This window comes from Aethina tumida, chromosome 1 (assembly GCF_024364675.1).
Source record: "Aethina tumida isolate Nest 87 chromosome 1, icAetTumi1.1, whole genome shotgun sequence".
In the NCBI taxonomy this organism is placed as follows: Eukaryota; Metazoa; Arthropoda; class Insecta; order Coleoptera; family Nitidulidae; genus Aethina; species Aethina tumida.
In genome coordinates this window covers 8,246,941-8,265,823 of record NC_065435.1, presented here as the reverse complement: position 1 = coordinate 8,265,823, position 18,883 = coordinate 8,246,941, and the positions used below count along the sequence as shown (strand labels likewise).

The window sequence follows — 18,883 nt, the reverse complement described above, 5'->3', positions numbered from 1 at the left end:
GGGTTGACTCCTCTACCCTACTTATGCCACTCACAACTACCATGGGGTGATTCATTTAATTATTGCTAATCAGATTTTCACAGTTATTGATGAGTTATTTCGTTCCACTGCGACTGTCACTTATGCTAATTAATTTTTTGGCAGTTTTCCACCTTACAACAACGATAAATCCGGACTTAGAAAATAAAGAGCCAAAGGAATTGATGATAACAGATGGTGTGATAGACCTTTGGTCAAGGAGGCAGTAACAAACATTTATTGAAGCAGTTCCGCAGATCTCGGCCAATCAACTATAAATTTATGGTCTCACTCTTGGATGGGTCTTGTTTTGAATTGTAGGTTTTACTATTCGCCATGCGGATGCCTTAATAATTGTGGAGGCACAGGCAATTTGCGAGGACGGATGGAGTAGGGAATATGTGAGGAATTTGATTGAGATAAAAGCCGACATAAAAACTGAAAGCCGATTTCCCTAATAGATTTCAGTTTTATTGCTACATCACTGAACTGGAACAGATATCTCTGTTCTAATGCCTTTTTATTAATATTTCTAAACGGATGTTGCAAGATCAATTCAAGACATCACGTAATTTAAAAATGCATCATCATAAATCAGGCAATTCTTACAATTAAACAACTACCATCACGAAGCAATTGAAGATAAAAATGGATGAAGATGTCCTTGATGTAAATATTAAAAAGTGAGACGACCCTTATGCTTTTTTTAATTTCTTAATATTAAGTGGGGTCATACAAAGGGCTAATTTACATACAGTATTAATTAAATTTATATTAATTAAACCACCCTGAGTACAGTAATTAAAATAATCAACTCAAATGGAACACTTCCAAGGAAATTCTCCACATAACTCACGTTTTGACTTATTGACGTTGACAAATTAATTAATATTAATATTAATAAACCCACCTAGGGGTGTGAATTTTTAAGGTCACATAGGTATGAAACCATAAATAATACGAGGGTTAATTTGCATGTTAAACCACGCCGTATGAAAAAGACTGAACTTCTTCCCGGTAATAAGGCGTTCAATACCCTATTATGTAATAATGATGTAGGTAACAACCCTCTCAGGCAAGCGAATCACCCCTGTTATACGGGATCTACATAAGATATGCAAAGAGTGGTGTTTGTTTATATCGTTTCTTGTGAACAGCATGTGTAACCATATGTCAGACCTTCTTTCGGCCTTATCGGATCATTTTGCAGCAAATTGCCACCAATCTACCCAGACAAAGACGGCGATACCTTAAAGCAGACGGACGAAAGAGATGACGAAAACTACCGGCTAAATTGCCTCACAACGAATATCTTACCACAATGTTACTTCAGTTTTAATATTATATAATCGTGGAATATGAAAAATGCTCCCTCAATCTTCTTCGTAAATTTCAATTTAAATTTGAGACAATAAAATTAATACTGAAGATAATTTTACAGAAATCTATATTGTTCTAATAAGAATTTTTTGTAGGTGGAGTAATTGTTAAATATATATTATAATTTTTATATGATACAGTATAGAAGATAATTTATCGAATTAAATAATGTTTCACTTTTCATCCTATTTAATAAATGAAAAACAATTTGACAATTAATTTGTTGGATCACATTTTTGTGTGTGGAATGTTGCTCATACTAAAGAAATACAATAGTCTAATAAAGAAAGGATTGGTGGAAGTCTTCTACAGCATCAGTCTTATGAAGTTCTTAAGTAAGAATTGACACTTGAAGTTAAAGACAGACAACGAAGAATAGAAAATACAAGATCTATCAGTTTAAAGCTTCCAATGCGGAAGTAATTAGTTGAAGTCTTCCTCAGCAAGAATTGGAACACTAGAAAAGTATAGCGATAGTAAAAATGAATCACAGAAGACAAATTATCAAAATAAAATTAAAGATAATATTACACTTTTCATCCTATTTAATAAATGAAAAACAATTTCACAATTAATTTGTTGGATAACATTTTTATTTGTGGAATGTTGGTCATACTAAAGAAATAGTTTAATGAAGAAAGGATTGATGGAAGTCTCCTACAGCATCAATCTTATGAAGTTCTTAAGTAAGAATTGAAACTTGAAGTTAAAGACATACAACTAAGAATAGAAGATACAAGAAGATCTATCAATTTAAAGCTTCCTATGCGGAAGTAATTAGTTGAAGTCTTCCTCAGCAAGAATTGGAACACTAGAAAAGTATAGCGATAGTAAAAATGAATCACAGAAGACAAATTATCAAAATAAAATTAAAGATAATGTTACACTTTTCATCCTATTTAATAAATGAAAAACAATTTGACAACTAATTTGTTGGAAGACATTTTTGTTTGTGAAATGTTGCTCATACTAAAGAAATAGTCTAATGAAGAAAGAATTGGTGGAAGTCTTCAACGGCATCAATTTTATGAGGTTCTTAAGTAAGAATTGACACTTGAAGTTAAAGATAGACAATGAAGAATAGAAAATATAAGAAGATATATCAATTTAAAGCTTCCAATGCGGAAGTAATTAGTAGAAGTCTTCCTCAGCAAGAATTGGAACACTAGAAAAGTATAGCAATAGTAAAGACGAATAACAGAAGACAAATTATCAAAATAAAATTAAAGATAATGTTCCACTTTTTATCTTATTTAATAAATGAAAAACAATTTGACAACTAATTTGTTGGAAGACATTTTTGTTTGTGAAATGTTGCTCATACTAAAGAAATAGTCTAATGAAGAAAGAATTGGTGGAAGTCTTCAACGGCATCAATTTTATGAGGTTCTTAAGTAAGAATTGACACTTGAAGTCAAAGATAGACAATGAAGAATAGAAGATATAAGAAGATCTATCAATTTAAAGCTTCCAATGCGGAAGTAATTAGTAGAAGTCTTCCACAGCAAGAATTGGAACACTAGAAAAGTATAGCAATAGTAAAGACGAATAACAGAAGACAAATTATGAAAATAAAATTAAAGATAATGTTCCACTTTTATCTTATTTAATAAATGAAAAACAATTTGACAATTAATTTGTTGGATCACTTTTTGTTTGTCGAATGTTGCTCATACTAAAGAAACAGACGAAAGGATTGGTGGAAGTCATCTACATCTTATGAGGTTCTTAAGTAAGAATTGATACTTGAAGTTAAAGATAGACAATGAAGACTAGAAGATACAAGAAGATTTATCAATTTGAATCTTCCAACTAGGAAGTAATAGATAGAAGTCTTCCTCAGTAAGTATTGGAACACTAGAAAAGTATAGCAGTAGTAAAGATGAATCATAGAAGACAAACCATCAAAATAAAAGCAAAGATAACGTTCCAATTTTCATCCATTTATTGAATAGTGTTCCAATTCTTGCTGAGGAAGACTCATTGGTCTAAAAAAGCAAATATATTAATTGAATCAACTAAACACTAAACAGTCAACAGTTATTCGTGCGATCCATGCACCGAAATAAAACATACAGAATAAAAAAACGATTTAACCTAAATGCCTTCGTTCTAGTGGAAAGGCTAATCGAATAACAAAAATGCATTTATGCATTGCTGACTGGTTGACAGGCAGTCTAGACCTTTCACGTGTCAAACGCTTCACAAAACACTTCCCCCCCAAAATCTCTGTCATCCGTCCGATTTTCGTGCTATGTGTGTACGCATCGACAAAGCAATTTCCTTAATTACCTCCTTGTAGTGCGATCCCCTTTACCATACGTTGTCCTAGGTCAGTTAGTTTAATTCGATGTTTGATGAGCCTGGATCTGACAACGTTCGGCGAAAAATAACCGAACAAAATCAATGGACCCGAGCCCGAAATTAAAAATGCTTTACGAACAATAACAGATGCAGGAGCAGCCATCCACCCCCGCGCGTAAGGAAATTTAATTAAGCGATAATTGGATACCTTGAGACGAGATAATTCTTTAAAATTGTTTTCATTTGTTTCGAGATCTCGACGGTCCGATGTCAACGCACAATTAAAGAGATAAATAGTTGAAGTGGCAATTTAAAAAGTCGATAAAACGGGGATTACGGACGGGGCGGTTTGGGTGTGAAAGGGTAACGGGGCGGCGTTTTACCTGCGGCACCGCGACAAGATTTCCGACTTCGGCTCCCGCTTTTGCTCGTTGACACTTAAATTATGATAATAGCCCCAAACATAGCTGCGTTAACATGCCCATTACGTTTACAACTCGAGACTATGTCTTTACTTAGCCGCCCTGCGGAAGTGGCCATCTTTAATGGCTTTTTTACCACCTCTGTTATTCCTCCCACTTTATTTTTATATCACGAACTAATTTTATTATTCACAGTTATGGGTTTTAATCGTTTTTATATTGCTCTTTACATTTTTTTCTGGGATTGTCTCAATCGTTATGTCTTTGTGTGTCCTCTTTTTGATTTGAACAAATGTAATTTTGGCTCTATAGATTGTGGTATATTGAATTGCATCAGGTAATATTATCAGAATTATTATTTTTTCAAGTATTTGAATATACAAAATCTCAGGATCAATAGTTAACTATTAATTCATCATCAAATTAGTTCTTAGGTTTTACTCATTTTATGGAATATTTTTTTTTGATAAATTAATAATGTTCGTACGACTAGTGTGAGCAACTTGTATAATTTTAGTGGATTAAACAGTATAAAGTCATAAAAATATAATAGTAAGAAGTACAGACGTAAATCGCGAGAGTGGTAGCATAATTACAACAATTGAATGGATTTGGAAGGCTTCATTTAGGTTTCTGGAGAAGTTAGAAATGATGTTATGATAATTAATTGTTCTAATGGCAGTTTTTAAACTATTAATTCACCACCAAATGAGTTCTTAGGTTTTACTCATTTTATGGAATAATTTTTTTATTAATTAATAACGTTCGTACGACTAGTGTGAGCAACATGTATAATTTTAGTGGATTAAACAGTATAAAGTCATAAAAACATAAATAGTAAGAAGTACAGATGTAAATCACGAGAGTGGTAGTATAATTACAACAATTGGATGGATTTGGAAGGCTTCATTTCGGTTTCTGGAGAAGTTAGAAATGATCTTTTGATAATTAATTGTTGTAAAGGCAGTTTTTAAACTATTAATTCACCACCAAATGAGTTCTTAGGTTTTACTCATTTTATGGAATAATTTTTTTATTAATTAATAACGTTCGTACGACTAGTGTGAGCAACTTGTATAATTTTAGTGGATTAAACAGTATAAAGTCATAAAAACATAAATAGTAAGAAGTACAGATGTAAATCACGAGAGTGGTAGTATAATTACAACAATTGGATGGATTTGGAAGGCTTCATTTCGGTTTCTGGAGAAGTTAGAAATGATCTTTTGATAATTAATTGTTGTAAAGGCAGTTTTTAAACTATTAATTCACCACCAAATGAGTTCTTAGGTTTTACTCATTTTATGGAATAATTTTTTTGATTAATTAATAACGTTCGTACGACTAGTGTGAGCAACTTGTATAATTTTAGTGGATTAAACAGTATAAAGGCATAAAAATATAATAGTAAGAAGTACAGATGTAAATCGCGAGAGTGGTAGTATAATTACAACAATTGCATGGATTTGGAAGGCTTCATTTCGGTTTCTGGAGAAGTTAGAAATGATGTTTTGATAATTAATTGTTGTAAAGGCAGTTTTTAAACTATTAATTCACCACCAAATGAGTTCTTAGGTTTTACTCATTTTATGGAATAATTTTTTTGATTAATTAATAACGTTCGTACGACTAGTGTGAGCAACTTGTATAATTTTAGTGGATTAAACAGTATAAAGGCATAAAAATATAATAGTAAGAAGTACAAATGTAAATCGCGAGAGTGGTGGCATAATTACAACAATTGGATGGATTTGGAAGGCTTCATTTCGGTTTCTGGAGAAGTTAGAAATGATGTTTTGACAATTAATTGTTCTATTGATAGTTTTTAAACTATTAATTCACCACCAAATGTGTTCTTATGTTTTATTCCTTTTATGGAATATTTTTTTGATTAATTGACAATGTTTGTAGGACTAGTGTCATCAACTTATATGATTATAGTGGTTTTTTTGTTACCCTTTACATTTTTTCTGGGACTGCCTCAATTATTGTGTCTTTGTGTGTCCTCTTTTGGTTTGAACTCCATAAATTGTGGAATACTGCATTGCATCAGATAATATCAAGAATATCTTTTTTTTAAGTGTTTGAATATTTACAAAATCTCAGGAGCATGTTTACATGAGACTAAATGCTTATTTCTTCGTTTTGACATGTGTAAGTGTGGCTGACTTGTAAAAACAAACAAATTAGAAACCATTGATCATGCTGAAACGGATGAGCCCACCAAACTGGTTCAATTTACGAAGGAAAAAGATGTAGCCGTACACCTCCAATAAAAATTTGGAACTGTCAGAATTTAACGTCTGGTTATTCGGCAATTTGAAATTTAAATTGTGACGCGAAATGAATATTGTCGCCCCCCAACTAAAGGGCGAGAGGGGCAGATGTCTCATACTCCGGGCGATAGCAGTATCAGTGTTTTTTATGGTCAGAAATCTCTTTTCTTGGATCTTGATGAAATTAAATGCCGAGTTTTAATGTTCATTGGGTCGAAAGGCTCCCCAAGCGTCGGCTGGCTCTGCCGTGTGCCACTGTTCCACTAGCTTTGCGACAGTCCGCTTGAAAAAGGGAATTTAATTAAGTAAAATTACACTGCTTGTACTTTAATTATGTTAGTATCAGAGTTTTTACGATGAATCGCGGCCTCTCCCTTACAATTTACACCATCGAAAGTCGGCACTGATGCGGCTGAACGATCAAAAGATGTTGCTTTAAAGGAAGCGAGCATACCATCCGCAATTTTCACCGGCTCCCCGACAGTTCACACTTGCTCTAATACTGATTCTCGTTCCATCTTTTTCTTTTTTTATTTTTTAATGTTGCGTCCCACTCTATTCGCTCGTTCACTGCACTACTAAAATTATGCTTTAGACAATTACTACCATCTATCGATAATTCTTAAATAATAAATCAGTATAGATATCTGCAAAATTATCTTCGATACTAATTTAATTGTTTCCAGTTTAAATTGACATTTACACTTTAAGTTAAATGTAGATAATGAAGAATATAAGATACATGAAGAACTATCAATTTAAATAAAAAATAATTTAATACTTGGAGAGTTTCGTAGGCTAAAATATTTATCAGTTAATGGTCCAAGTAAAAGCTTCACGTTCATCCTATTTAATACAGTCTAACAAAGCGAAAAAGTCCGGTGAAGTATAGGCCACTTGACCACATGTACGGATTGACTAAAAAATAAAAACTTACCGTGATCGAAGAGGAACGTAGTCTTGGCTAAAGCGTGTGCAGCTGGTGGTAGTCCGGGCACGGAGAAAGTGTACCCCCCCGAATTGTTGAATCCACCCCCGAACAGAGGGCCTACTGTAACAAAGGGAACACATCAGCATGCAATAAACCGATAGGACGTCGGTTCGTTTTATTTCTAGCTGCAGCCAGATCTATTCGCGTATGAGATACGCCTTGAAAGATTTCTTACACCCGATGAACAGATGTATCTCCTCCGCTAACTACAAAGAGGACGAGAAAACTAATATAAACGCGTGTCTGTATGTGTGCATGTTGAAACTGTTACGCCACTGCATCCGAAGTAAAAAGGCATAAAAATTTTATAGAAAAGAATCGCGACACACGCTAAAAACGTGGGGAACGTTAAATAACCCACTTGATTTTGCGGTGTCGTGACTGTACAAGATTCCGTAAAATTGTTTGAACGTTTTAAAAATTTCCTACATCGATGAGTCCATTCGAAAAACAACAGTAGTGGGAAAATGTCGGCATTTTGAAAACAATTCAAACATAAATAAGTTGTCTGCTGCTACGTACGGCAGCATTTTGGTCTCGGGCTCGAGAATGCGACGATACATACGGAGCTTGTTCGAGATACAGCTTAAACACCGGTCTATAGATGTTTATGGACATAAATTATACACTGCAGATATGCAGAAATTACAAATATTTTTATCTTTCTTCTTCTTATACTCCCTCTACGTACACCGTTTCAGTTTATGTGCATCTAGTTTTGTTACGGGAATTTTTATAACGTAATTAAACAGTTTTTACTTGTCCAGAACAATGTGGATTATCAAATGTATAATTAGAGCAGAATATATGAAAATAACCGACGTGTTCGTTGCATTCTGAAACACCGACACAGTGAAAATGACACTGACGTTTCAATTTGAATGTTGTTGGATGCATGTCCGGTTCTAACTACGTTATGCGGTAACTGCTCCATTAGCGTCCGAGGGGTCGGCGTCGACAAACCGATGCTTGATTACAACCGTTTAACGTGTTATTGAATAGTCACTTCACTTTTGATTGTTTGGAATTAGAGAAAATCGACAATTTCAAACTTGCCAAGATTCTGATCGACCCCAATCGCACGTTCTGGATAATCGAATGCGGTTGCAAGGCTTCATTTCGGTTTCACCATAAGTTTCAAATTGTGTTTTCATAATTAATTGTTCTAATGACAGTTTTTAAACTATCTGTACACCACCAAATGAGTTCTTATGTTTTATTCCTTTTATGGAATAGTTTTTTATCAATTAACAACGATTGTATGATTAGTGTGAGCAACGGTATAATTTTAGTGGATTAAACTGTATAAAATTATAAATATATAATAATAAGAAGCATATATGTAAATCGCGAAAATGGTAACATAATTACAGCAATTGGATGGATTTGAAAGGCTTCATTTCGGTTTCTGGAGAAGTTAGAAATGATATTTTGATAATTAATTGTTCTAATGGCAGTTTTTAAACCATTAATTCACCACCAAATGAGTTCTTAGGCTTTACTCATTTTATGGAATAATTTTTTTATTAATTAATAATGTTCGTACGTCTAGTGTTAGCAACTTGTATAATTTTAGTGGATTAAACAGTATAAAGTCATAAAAATATAATAGTAAGAAGTACAGATGTAAATCGCGAGAGTGGTAACATAATTACAACAATTGGATGGATTTGGAAGGCTTCATTTCGGTTTCTGGAGAAGTTAGAAATGATATTTTGATAATTAATTGTTCTAATGGCAGTTTTTAAACCATTAATTCACCACCAAATGAGTTCTTAGGTTTTACTCATTTTATGGAATAATTTTTTTATTAATTAATAATGTTTGTACGTCTAGTGTTAGCAACTTGTATAATTTTAGTGGATTAAACAGTATAAAGTCATAAAAATATAATAGTAAGAAGTACAGATGTAAATCGCGAGAGTGGTAGCATAATTACAACAATTGGATGGATTTGGAAGGCTTCATTTCGGTTTTTGGAGAAGTTAGAAATGATGTTTTGATAATTAATTGTCCTAATGGCAGTTTTTAAACCATTAATTCACCACCAAATGAGTTCTTAGGTTTTACTCATTTAATGGAATAATTTTTTTATTAATTAATAACGTTCGTACGACTAGTGTGAGCAACTTGTATAATTTTAGTGGATTAAACAGTATAAAGCATAAAAATATAAATAGTAAGAAGTACAGATGTAAACTGCTAGAGTGGCATCATAATTACAACAATTAGATGGATTTGGAAGGCTTCATTTCGGTTTCTGGAGAAGTTAGAAATGATGTTTTGATAATTAATTGTTCTAATGGCAGTTTTTAAACTATTAATTCACCACCAAATGAGTTCTTAGGTTTTACTTATTTTATGGAATAATTTTTTTATTAATTAATAACGTTCGTACGACGTGTGAGTAACTTGTATAATTTTAGTGGATTAAACAGTATAAAGTCATAAAAATATAATAGTAAGAAGTACAGATGTAAATCGCGAGAGTGGTAGCAAAATTAAAACAATTGGATGGATTTGGAAGGCTTCATTTCGGTTTCTGGAGAAGTTAGAAATGATGTTTTGTTAATTAATTGTTCTAATGGCAGTTTTTAAACTATTAATTCACCACCAAATGAGTTCTTAGGTTTTATTCATTTTATGGAATAATTTTTTTGATTAATTAATAAGGTTCGTACGACTAGTGTGAGCAACTTGTATAATTTTAGTGGATTAAACAGTACAAAGATGTAAAAGTATAATAGTAAAAAGTACAGATGTAAATCGTAATGATTGTAGTATATTTGCAGTAATCGAATTGATTTGTAAGACTTCATTTCAGTATCTGGAGAAGTTAGAAATGATGTTATGGTAATTAATTGTTCTAATGGCAGTTCTTTAGCTATTTATTGACCACCAAATGAGTGTTTATATTTTTTTCTTATTTTTTAAATTATTTTTTGATTATTTTGTTCGTTCGAGTAACTGAGTAGTTTAAAAATTACTAAATTACAATAAAATAATCTCATAAATAAATTACAAAAATGTTATTATAATTCTACTGATTTGATAGAGATGTAAGGCTTCATTTCCGTTTCGGAACAAGTTTTAAGTGATGTTTTGATAATTTGTTGTTCCAATGACAGTTTTTAAACTTCTTAACCGACACCAAATGGGTCCTCATGTTTTATTCATTTTACGGAATAATTTTTTTGATTAATAAACACACGACCGTTAGACGTAAATGGTATAATTTTAGTGGGTTAAAAAGTGTAAACTGGTAAGAAAAAAAAAAACAAAAATAAATGGTAAAAAGCACGTATATAAATCGCAAGAAAGTTGGTACAATTATACAAATGAATGTAACGAATTTGAATATAAATTGTATTGAATCGTTGACTTGGATAGTTTGGTATTGTATTGTGTGTAAATTGTGACTATTAATAACATCCAGTGGAATATCAATATGTCCAATCGAATAAGAACATATCTACATAATTCATGTATTTAAATATCAAGTTGGCTCAGCTTATTACCTTATCATCTAGTGATCGGTTTAGCTGGAACCTGGTTCCAGTCTCTTCTTAACATCTGCCGACTGTCATCGTTTTACTCAAAGCCTACTCCAAAACGCGAAACGTATACCGATCGGAGTTTGACATAAAACTTTTTCCGATTGATCCTGTTGGCCAATAGATTTATACTCAACGTCCATCTGTCTTTCCGACTTCAAAGCCATGTCACTGTTTATATGTTATCCTTTTATTCGCTCACATACTTTTATACAATCGCAATAATATGCTAATCAATTGATTCGATTAAAACAAATAAATCTTCGAATCGCAGAATACGTTCCGGACTTGCTGAATCATAGATAACAAATGAACATTGGATAATTAAGTCGGGTGATGATTAATTTTTTTACCGTGACATTTTATCGAGTTTTATTGAATAATGGGGCCGGAAGGGTTGTAATTGTGTACCTAAAATGCTCGATGCATGATTTTTAGTAAAGTATCCGGGAATGACAAATCGCACAGTGCATGAAATATATAGGTTTAACTAGTGGTGTTTATAACGGTTACAGTTGAATTATTGTTCAAATATACGAGAGTGATGTAATAGGATTAATTTAGGCGAAATGATGTCAACCTAGTTCGGGAACACAAAAAGGGGGAGGTAGACATTTCTACCCTAAAGTTCAGTTGCAGTTATTGAAGGACTGGCAGTCGTACCCCGATTTCGAATTTCAATGACTGCCCCGGCACACACTCAAAATGAGCATTACAAACGGCTATTTAGTGCACTCGTCCGTAAAACAGGTGTTCGAAAGTCACTTATCTTTTGTGCGTAATTTCTGACAAATAGTGCCCTAATTGATTCCTACTCGATGCCTTTTGCCACCGTGTTACCCGCTTTTTATTATCTGATTAATTGCCGATCGTCACACGCTTCTCCATCATTCCTCTATTTGTTAATGCCCGCCAATTTCCGGTGGTGCGACGAACCCGCCCCGTGCGCCGTCTAATCCGCCGAAGATTTAATAAGAACCCTTTTCAATTTGCAAAACCGAAAAGGCGTGCTCGGTGGGAAATTTAAAAACCGACGGAAAATCGTAATGGCAAGATGAAATTTCTCTCCCTTTCTTGCGGCCCAGGCGATAATCGACGTCGGTTAACACTCGTTTCGGGCGTCTCGCCGCTTATTTGGACGCCGCACTCGGGGTGCCTAATGAATAGGCCGCAAAATGATAGCGGCTTTGTGTAATTATATTGTATCTGTGTGGAGAGGTCCTCCACCCCCTAACCCCCCCTCTGAAAACCGCCACTTCTAAATTTTGCATCTTTACATTTTCTCGTGGCCGCCTTATCTAAATGTACTTGCGACAAAAGAAAACCGTACGGCGAAAAAGTTTACATCACTTCGTTTATTTTTTTTTTTTTTTATTGTGCACTCGGCTCCGTTCAGATGTTTAATTAAGGCGTTGCCAAATATATTACGGCTATTTTGAATAATCAAGAATTAAAATCGGGGCCTTACGGTGACTGTGATAATTGCCTTTTCACTCTGCACCCTTGACTCATCAGCCGAAATCATTTTATGCCGGTACGAAATTGTTGGTTTAAGGCAGTTATAAGATGCAATAAAACGTAAGATAAATTAAAAACATAACGCGTTTATGCCCACTCAAATGAAGTCTTCAAGAATTTTTTTGTTGCTTGTTCTATATATTATTTAACCAAAAGCTAAAATAAATGGCAACCCCAGAAATTATTTTAAAATGTAACAACTGTGTTGGTTATAAAATGTAATAAAACATAAGATAAGTTAAAAACATAACGCATCTATGAAATGAAGTCTTCACAAAGGCTAGAAAAATAATTTTCCTATATATAATCCATTTTTTATGTAACAAATGGTTTAATTCTGAAGAGGTTGATCTTTCCTACAGTTTCAAGAATACAAAATTTCTGTCTTCTGTCATGAACTTGCTTGTTCTATATATTAATTAACCAAAGGCTAAAATAAATGTCGACCCCAAAAACAATTTTAAAAAGTAACAATTTTGTTGGTTTAATGTATTAATAAAATGTAATAAAACATAAGATAAGTTAAAAACATAACGCATCTATGCTGACTGAAATGAAGCCTTCAAAAAGGCTAGAAAAATAATTTTCCTATATATAATCCACTTTTTATGTAACAAATGGTTTAATTCTGAAGAGGTTGATCTTTTCTACAGTTTCAAGAATACAAAATTTCTGTCTTCTGTCATGAACTTGCTTGTTCTATATATTAATTAACCAAAGGCTAAAATAAATGTCGACCCCAAAAACAATTTTAAAAAGTAACAATTTTGTTGGTTTAATGTATTAATAAAATGTAATAAAACATAAGATAAGTTAAAAACATAACGCATCTATGCTGACTGAAATGAAGCCTTCAAAGAGGCTAGAAAAATAATTTTCCTATATATAATTCATTTTTTATGTAACAAATGGTTTAATTCTGAAGAGGTTGATCTTTCCTACAGTTTCAAGAACACAAAATTTCTGTCTTCTGTCATGAACTTGCTTGTTCTATATATTAATTAACCAAAGGCTAAAATAAATGTCGACCCCAGAAATAATTTTAAAAAGTAACAATTTTGTTGGTTTAAGGTAGTTATAAAATGTAATAAAACATAAGATAAGTTAAAAACATAACGCATCTATGCTGACTGAAATGAAGCCTTCAAAAAGGCTAGAAAAATAATTTTCCTATATATTATCCATTTTTTACGTAACAAATGGTTTAATTCTGAAGAGGTTGATCTTTCCTACAGTTCCAAGAACACAGAATTTCTTTCTCGTGTCATGAAATTGCTTGTTCTATATATTCATTAACCAAAGGCTAAAATAAATGTCAACCCCAAAAACAATTTTAAAAAGTAACAATTTTGTTGGTTTAAGGTAGTTATAAAATGTAATAAAACATAAGATAAGTTAAAAACATAACGCATCTATGCTGACTGAAATGAAGCCTTCAAAAAGGCTAGAAAAATAATTTTCCTATATATAATCCATTTTTTATGTAACAAATGGTTTAATTCTGAAGAGGTTGATCTTTCCTACAGTTTCAAGAATACAAAATTTCTGTCTTTTGTCACGAACTTGCTTGTTCTATATATTAATTAACCAAAGGCTAAAATAAATGTCGACCCCAAAAACAATTTTAAAAAGTAACAATTTTGTTGGTTTAATGTATTAATAAAATGTAATAAAACATAAGATAAGTTAAAAACATAACGCATCTATGCTGACTGAAATGAAGCCTTCAAAAAGGCTAGAAAAATAATTTTCCTATATATAATCCACTTTTTATGTAACAAATGGTTTAATTCTGAAGAGGTTGATCTTTTCTACAGTTTCAAGAATACAAAATTTCTGTCTTCTGTCATGAACTTGCTTGTTCTATATATTAATTAACCAAAGGCTAAAATAAATGTCGACCCCAAAAACAATTTTAAAAAGTAACAATTTTGTTGGTTTAATGTATTAATAAAATGTAATAAAACATAAGATAAGTTAAAAACATAACGCATCTATGCTGACTGAAATGAAGCCTTCAAAGAGGCTAGAAAAATAATTTTCCTATATATAATTCATTTTTTATGTAACAAATGGTTTAATTCTGAAGAGGTTGATCTTTCCTACAGTTTCAAGAACACAAAATTTCTGTCTTCTGTCATGAACTTGCTTGTTCTATATATTAATTAACCAAAGGCTAAAATAAATGTCGACCCCAGAAATAATTTTAAAAAGTAACAATTTTGTTGGTTTAAGGTAGTTATAAAATGTAATAAAACATAAGATAAGTTAAAAACATAACGCATCTATGCTGACTGAAATGAAGCCTTCAAAAAGGCTAGAAAAATAATTTTCCTATATATTATCCATTTTTTACGTAACAAATGGTTTAATTCTGAAGAGGTTGATCTTTCCTACAGTTCCAAGAACACAGAATTTCTTTCTCGTGTCATGAAATTGCTTGTTCTATATATTCATTAACCAAAGGCTAAAATAAATGTCAACCCCAAAAACAATTTTAAAAAGTAACAATTTTGTTGGTTTAAGGTAGTTATAAAATGTAATAAAACATAAGATAAGTTAAAAACATAACGCATCTATGCTGACTGAAATGAAGCCTTCAAAAAGGCTAGAAAAATAATTTTCCTATATATAATCCATTTTTTATGTAACAAATGGTTTAATTCTGAAGAGGTTGATCTTTCCTACAGTTTCAAGAATACAAAATTTCTGTCTTTTGTCACGAACTTGCTTGTTCTATATATTAATTAACCAAAGGCTAAAATAAATGTCGACCCCAAAAACAATTTTAAAAAGTAACAATTTTGTTGGTTTAATGTATTAATAAAATGTAATAAAACATAAGATAAGTTAAAAACATAACACATCTATGCTGACTGAAATGAAGCCTTCAAAAAGGCTAGAAAAATAATTTTCCTATATATAATCCATTTTTTATGTAACAAATGGTTTAATTCTGAAGAGGTTGATCTTTCCTACAGTTTCAAGAACACAAAATTTCTGTCTTCTGTCATGAATTTGCTTGTTCTATATATTAATTAACCAAAGGCTAAAATAAATGTCGACCCCAGAAATAATTTTAAAAAGTAACAATTTTGTTGGTTTAAGGTAGTTATAAAATGTAATAAAACATAAGATAAGTTAAAAACATAACGCATCTATGCTGACTAAAATGAAGCCTTCAAAAAGGCTAGAAAAATAATTTTCCTATATATAATCCATTTTTTATGTAACAAATGGTTTAATTCTGAAGAGGTTGATCTTTCCTACAGTTTCAAGAACACAAAATTTCTGTCTTCTGTCATGAACTTGCTTGTTCTATATATTAATTAACCAAAGGCTAAAATAAATGACAACCCCAAAAACAATTTTAAAAAGTAACAATCTTGTTGGTTTAAAGTAGTTATAAAATGTAATAAAACGTAAGATAAGTTAAAAACATAACGCAACTATGCTGACTGAAATGAAGCCTTCAAAAAGCTAAAAAAATAACTTTCGCATATTAAATAAGCTTTTTTTGGGTTAGAAATAGTGTATTCTATGCTAGAAGTTATAAACTTTCTTTATGAGTTCAAAAACAGCTTAATGCAACAAAAGGGGCACATCACATTCGTTTGGAAAAGATGCTGTAAGTGATGAAGTTGCACCATTTTGGTTTTGTCAGTTTAAAAGTGGCAATGACTGCATTGAAGATGAACAACGTGGACTAAAAGTGGAATTTTACATACTGACAATCGTCAGTCGACTGTCTCTGTTAGCAAATTGACCAAATTCATCTGAATCTTACTTAAAGAAGAGTTTCTTTGGTCGGCTGAAAAGATATTCCGCTTTTTCATGACAAAGCAAGACCACAGGTCACATTAAAGACTTCAAAATGTTAAATGGGAAGTTTCACCTCATTCACCATATAGGTCCAGATGTTTCTCTGTTTAATTCTGAAGAACTCGGAATTTCTTTCTGTATGTAATTTAACCAAAAATACATTATAAAATAAATGCCAACCCCAAAGTAAAATTTTAAAAAGTAACAATTTTGATTTAATAGATAGATCAAAACGATTTTATTCGCGCGAAGAAATATGCTGTTGTAAAACAGGCCGTTACAAAGACTAATAAAACGGTCAAGCTGGCCTGTACCTAATAAATAAAGAAGCCGAATAGATAAATTAAATAAAAATGATAATAAATTAATTTACAAAAATGGTAGTAAGGAATTTGATAATTTCTTATGATGAAACGTGTTGATTATGTTAGGAATCCTATGAATAGTATACAGAAGTGATTCCTTTTTGTCGAGACCGTCCCGAAAGGCTGGCGACTTATTTCCTACTTAACATACAAGAGGAAACAGTCAGCTCGCATCCAAATCTATGCAAGGTATGTTGCTACAGCTAGTTTTCTGCCTCTTTAATTGATTTATGTTAAGGAATTGTGTGATTTGTCGGGGCTACCAGCCCAGTACATTAGTCCTCTCCATATAGACACTTCGGTCTTCGCCGAGATTTCTACAACCGATAAAAAAAACCAAATATTCCTTTTTTGTGTGCAACAATCGCCGAAAACATTCCTACTGCTATCATTTTCTAAGAATGTAGCGACTATATTCCCATTCAATTTCTTCTTTTATAACATATATTTGCATCATCTCGCCAGTTTTTTGTATACAATTGGGAATTTACACAATGGAAATTACTTTTAATTGTAGATAAATAAACATTTTGATCACTTTATATCTCCATAATTCAATGTTAACTGTCCAGTTTTTAACAACAAAAACAAAGGTCATGTCTGCAATATACAAAGAAGATTTTTAATTGTTACAAAACTTCAAAAGCTTCCAACTTTTATGGTATCAAAATAATAATTAAAAGCAAGCTCCCAATTACACGGATGTTCATCTAATCTTTAAATCTGACAAAAATTTAATATTCCAAAAAACCCGATGATTTCAGACAGCAATAACTCAAATAAAACTTGTCAACTACTTTTTCTAGCGAGATAAATATCTTGAAAAAATAAGTAAGATAAATAGCTCTTGATAACTATTACAAAAAAATGATTAATTATAATATTAAAATAAAATAGTGGTCATTTTTGAAACTAGTGAATGTTTTTGTTTCATTCACTAGTTTCAAAAATTTGTATAAACAATTTTATTATATATTAAAACATGCTAAAATATTATAAATATATACTTTTGTTAAAAATAAAGTTAATAAATTAAATAATTATTTTAAAGTAATGTCTAAATTAAGCAAATTAATTAAAAAATTTTAACAAGATATAATGGATAAATATTTAAACATTTCTACTTATTAAATCATAATGAGGCACTAAAATCTCATAATGTTGATTATGAAAGTAAAGTATTTAATATTAAAATTAAATAAGGATGTATTACATAATCGAAATCAATAAATCAAAGAAAAGTAATTCTAAAATTGTAAAACGAAAATAATGTTATTTTATAGGTAATCATTAAATCATGCCATTTTTTATGAATATTTTATAGTAAAAGGTTAAATGTATTATTTAAAATATATTTGATATCAATAAATAAAAAAAAGTAATTTTAAAACTATATAACAAAAACTATGTTATTTTTTTAATAAATTTTTCACAGTAGAGAGTCATTGAAATGTATCTAATTAAAATATCAGACGATATAAATTCTCTTCATGTTGTACTTATATTTATCTTTTCAAATTTGATACAAATAAATCTAATAAAAGCAATTCTAAAATTGTGTAAAAAAATTAATGTCATTTTATTGGTAATCATTAAATTATACCAATTTTTTTAAATAAATATTTCAGAGTAAAAAGTTAAATGTATTATTTAAAATATTTTCTTAAATTTTTCAACGTTCGTGTAATCTATAAATCTAATTTAGTACGTAATTAAAAGATCTGACGTTTTAATTTCTCATCATATCATACTTAAAAATTAAGTATAACGTTGCGTATTTAAAACAAATAAATCAAATAAAAGTACTTCTAACATTGTATAAAAATATAATGTATTTTATAAGTATAAATCATACCAATTTTTTTTACTTAATATGTCACAGTAAAAAGTAAATGTATTATTTAAAATATTTTCTCAAATTTTTCAATGTTCCTAATAATAAAATTAACCATTAAAATGAATACTTATTTTCGTGTAATCTTTAAATCTAATTTAGTACGCAATTAAAACTTAAATATAACTTTACATATTTGAAATAAATTAATCAAATAAAAGTAATTCCAAATTTGTATAACAAAAATTATTTTTTTTTTAATAAATATTCCACACTTAAAAGATAAATATATAATTTAAAATATTTTCCTGAATTTTTCAACGTTCCTAATAACGAAATTAACACCATTAAAATGAATACTTATTTTCGAATAATCTCTAAATCTAATTTAGTACGTAA

At 30.8% G+C, this 18,883-nt stretch overlaps 1 protein-coding gene across 2 annotated transcripts in view; it reads right to left on the bottom strand.

Moving 5' to 3' along the window:
• LOC109596301 (E3 ubiquitin-protein ligase RNF220) overlaps positions 1-18,883 on the bottom strand; it is a 103,731-nt gene that overhangs the window by 54,415 nt on the left and 30,433 nt on the right. For both annotated transcript variants that reach the window (XM_049970766.1, XM_020011816.2), the window contains one exon: positions 7,338-7,451. In XM_049970766.1, the coding sequence (XP_049826723.1) occupies positions 7,338-7,451 (114 nt within the window). The remainder of the gene's footprint in view (positions 1-7,337; positions 7,452-18,883) is intronic.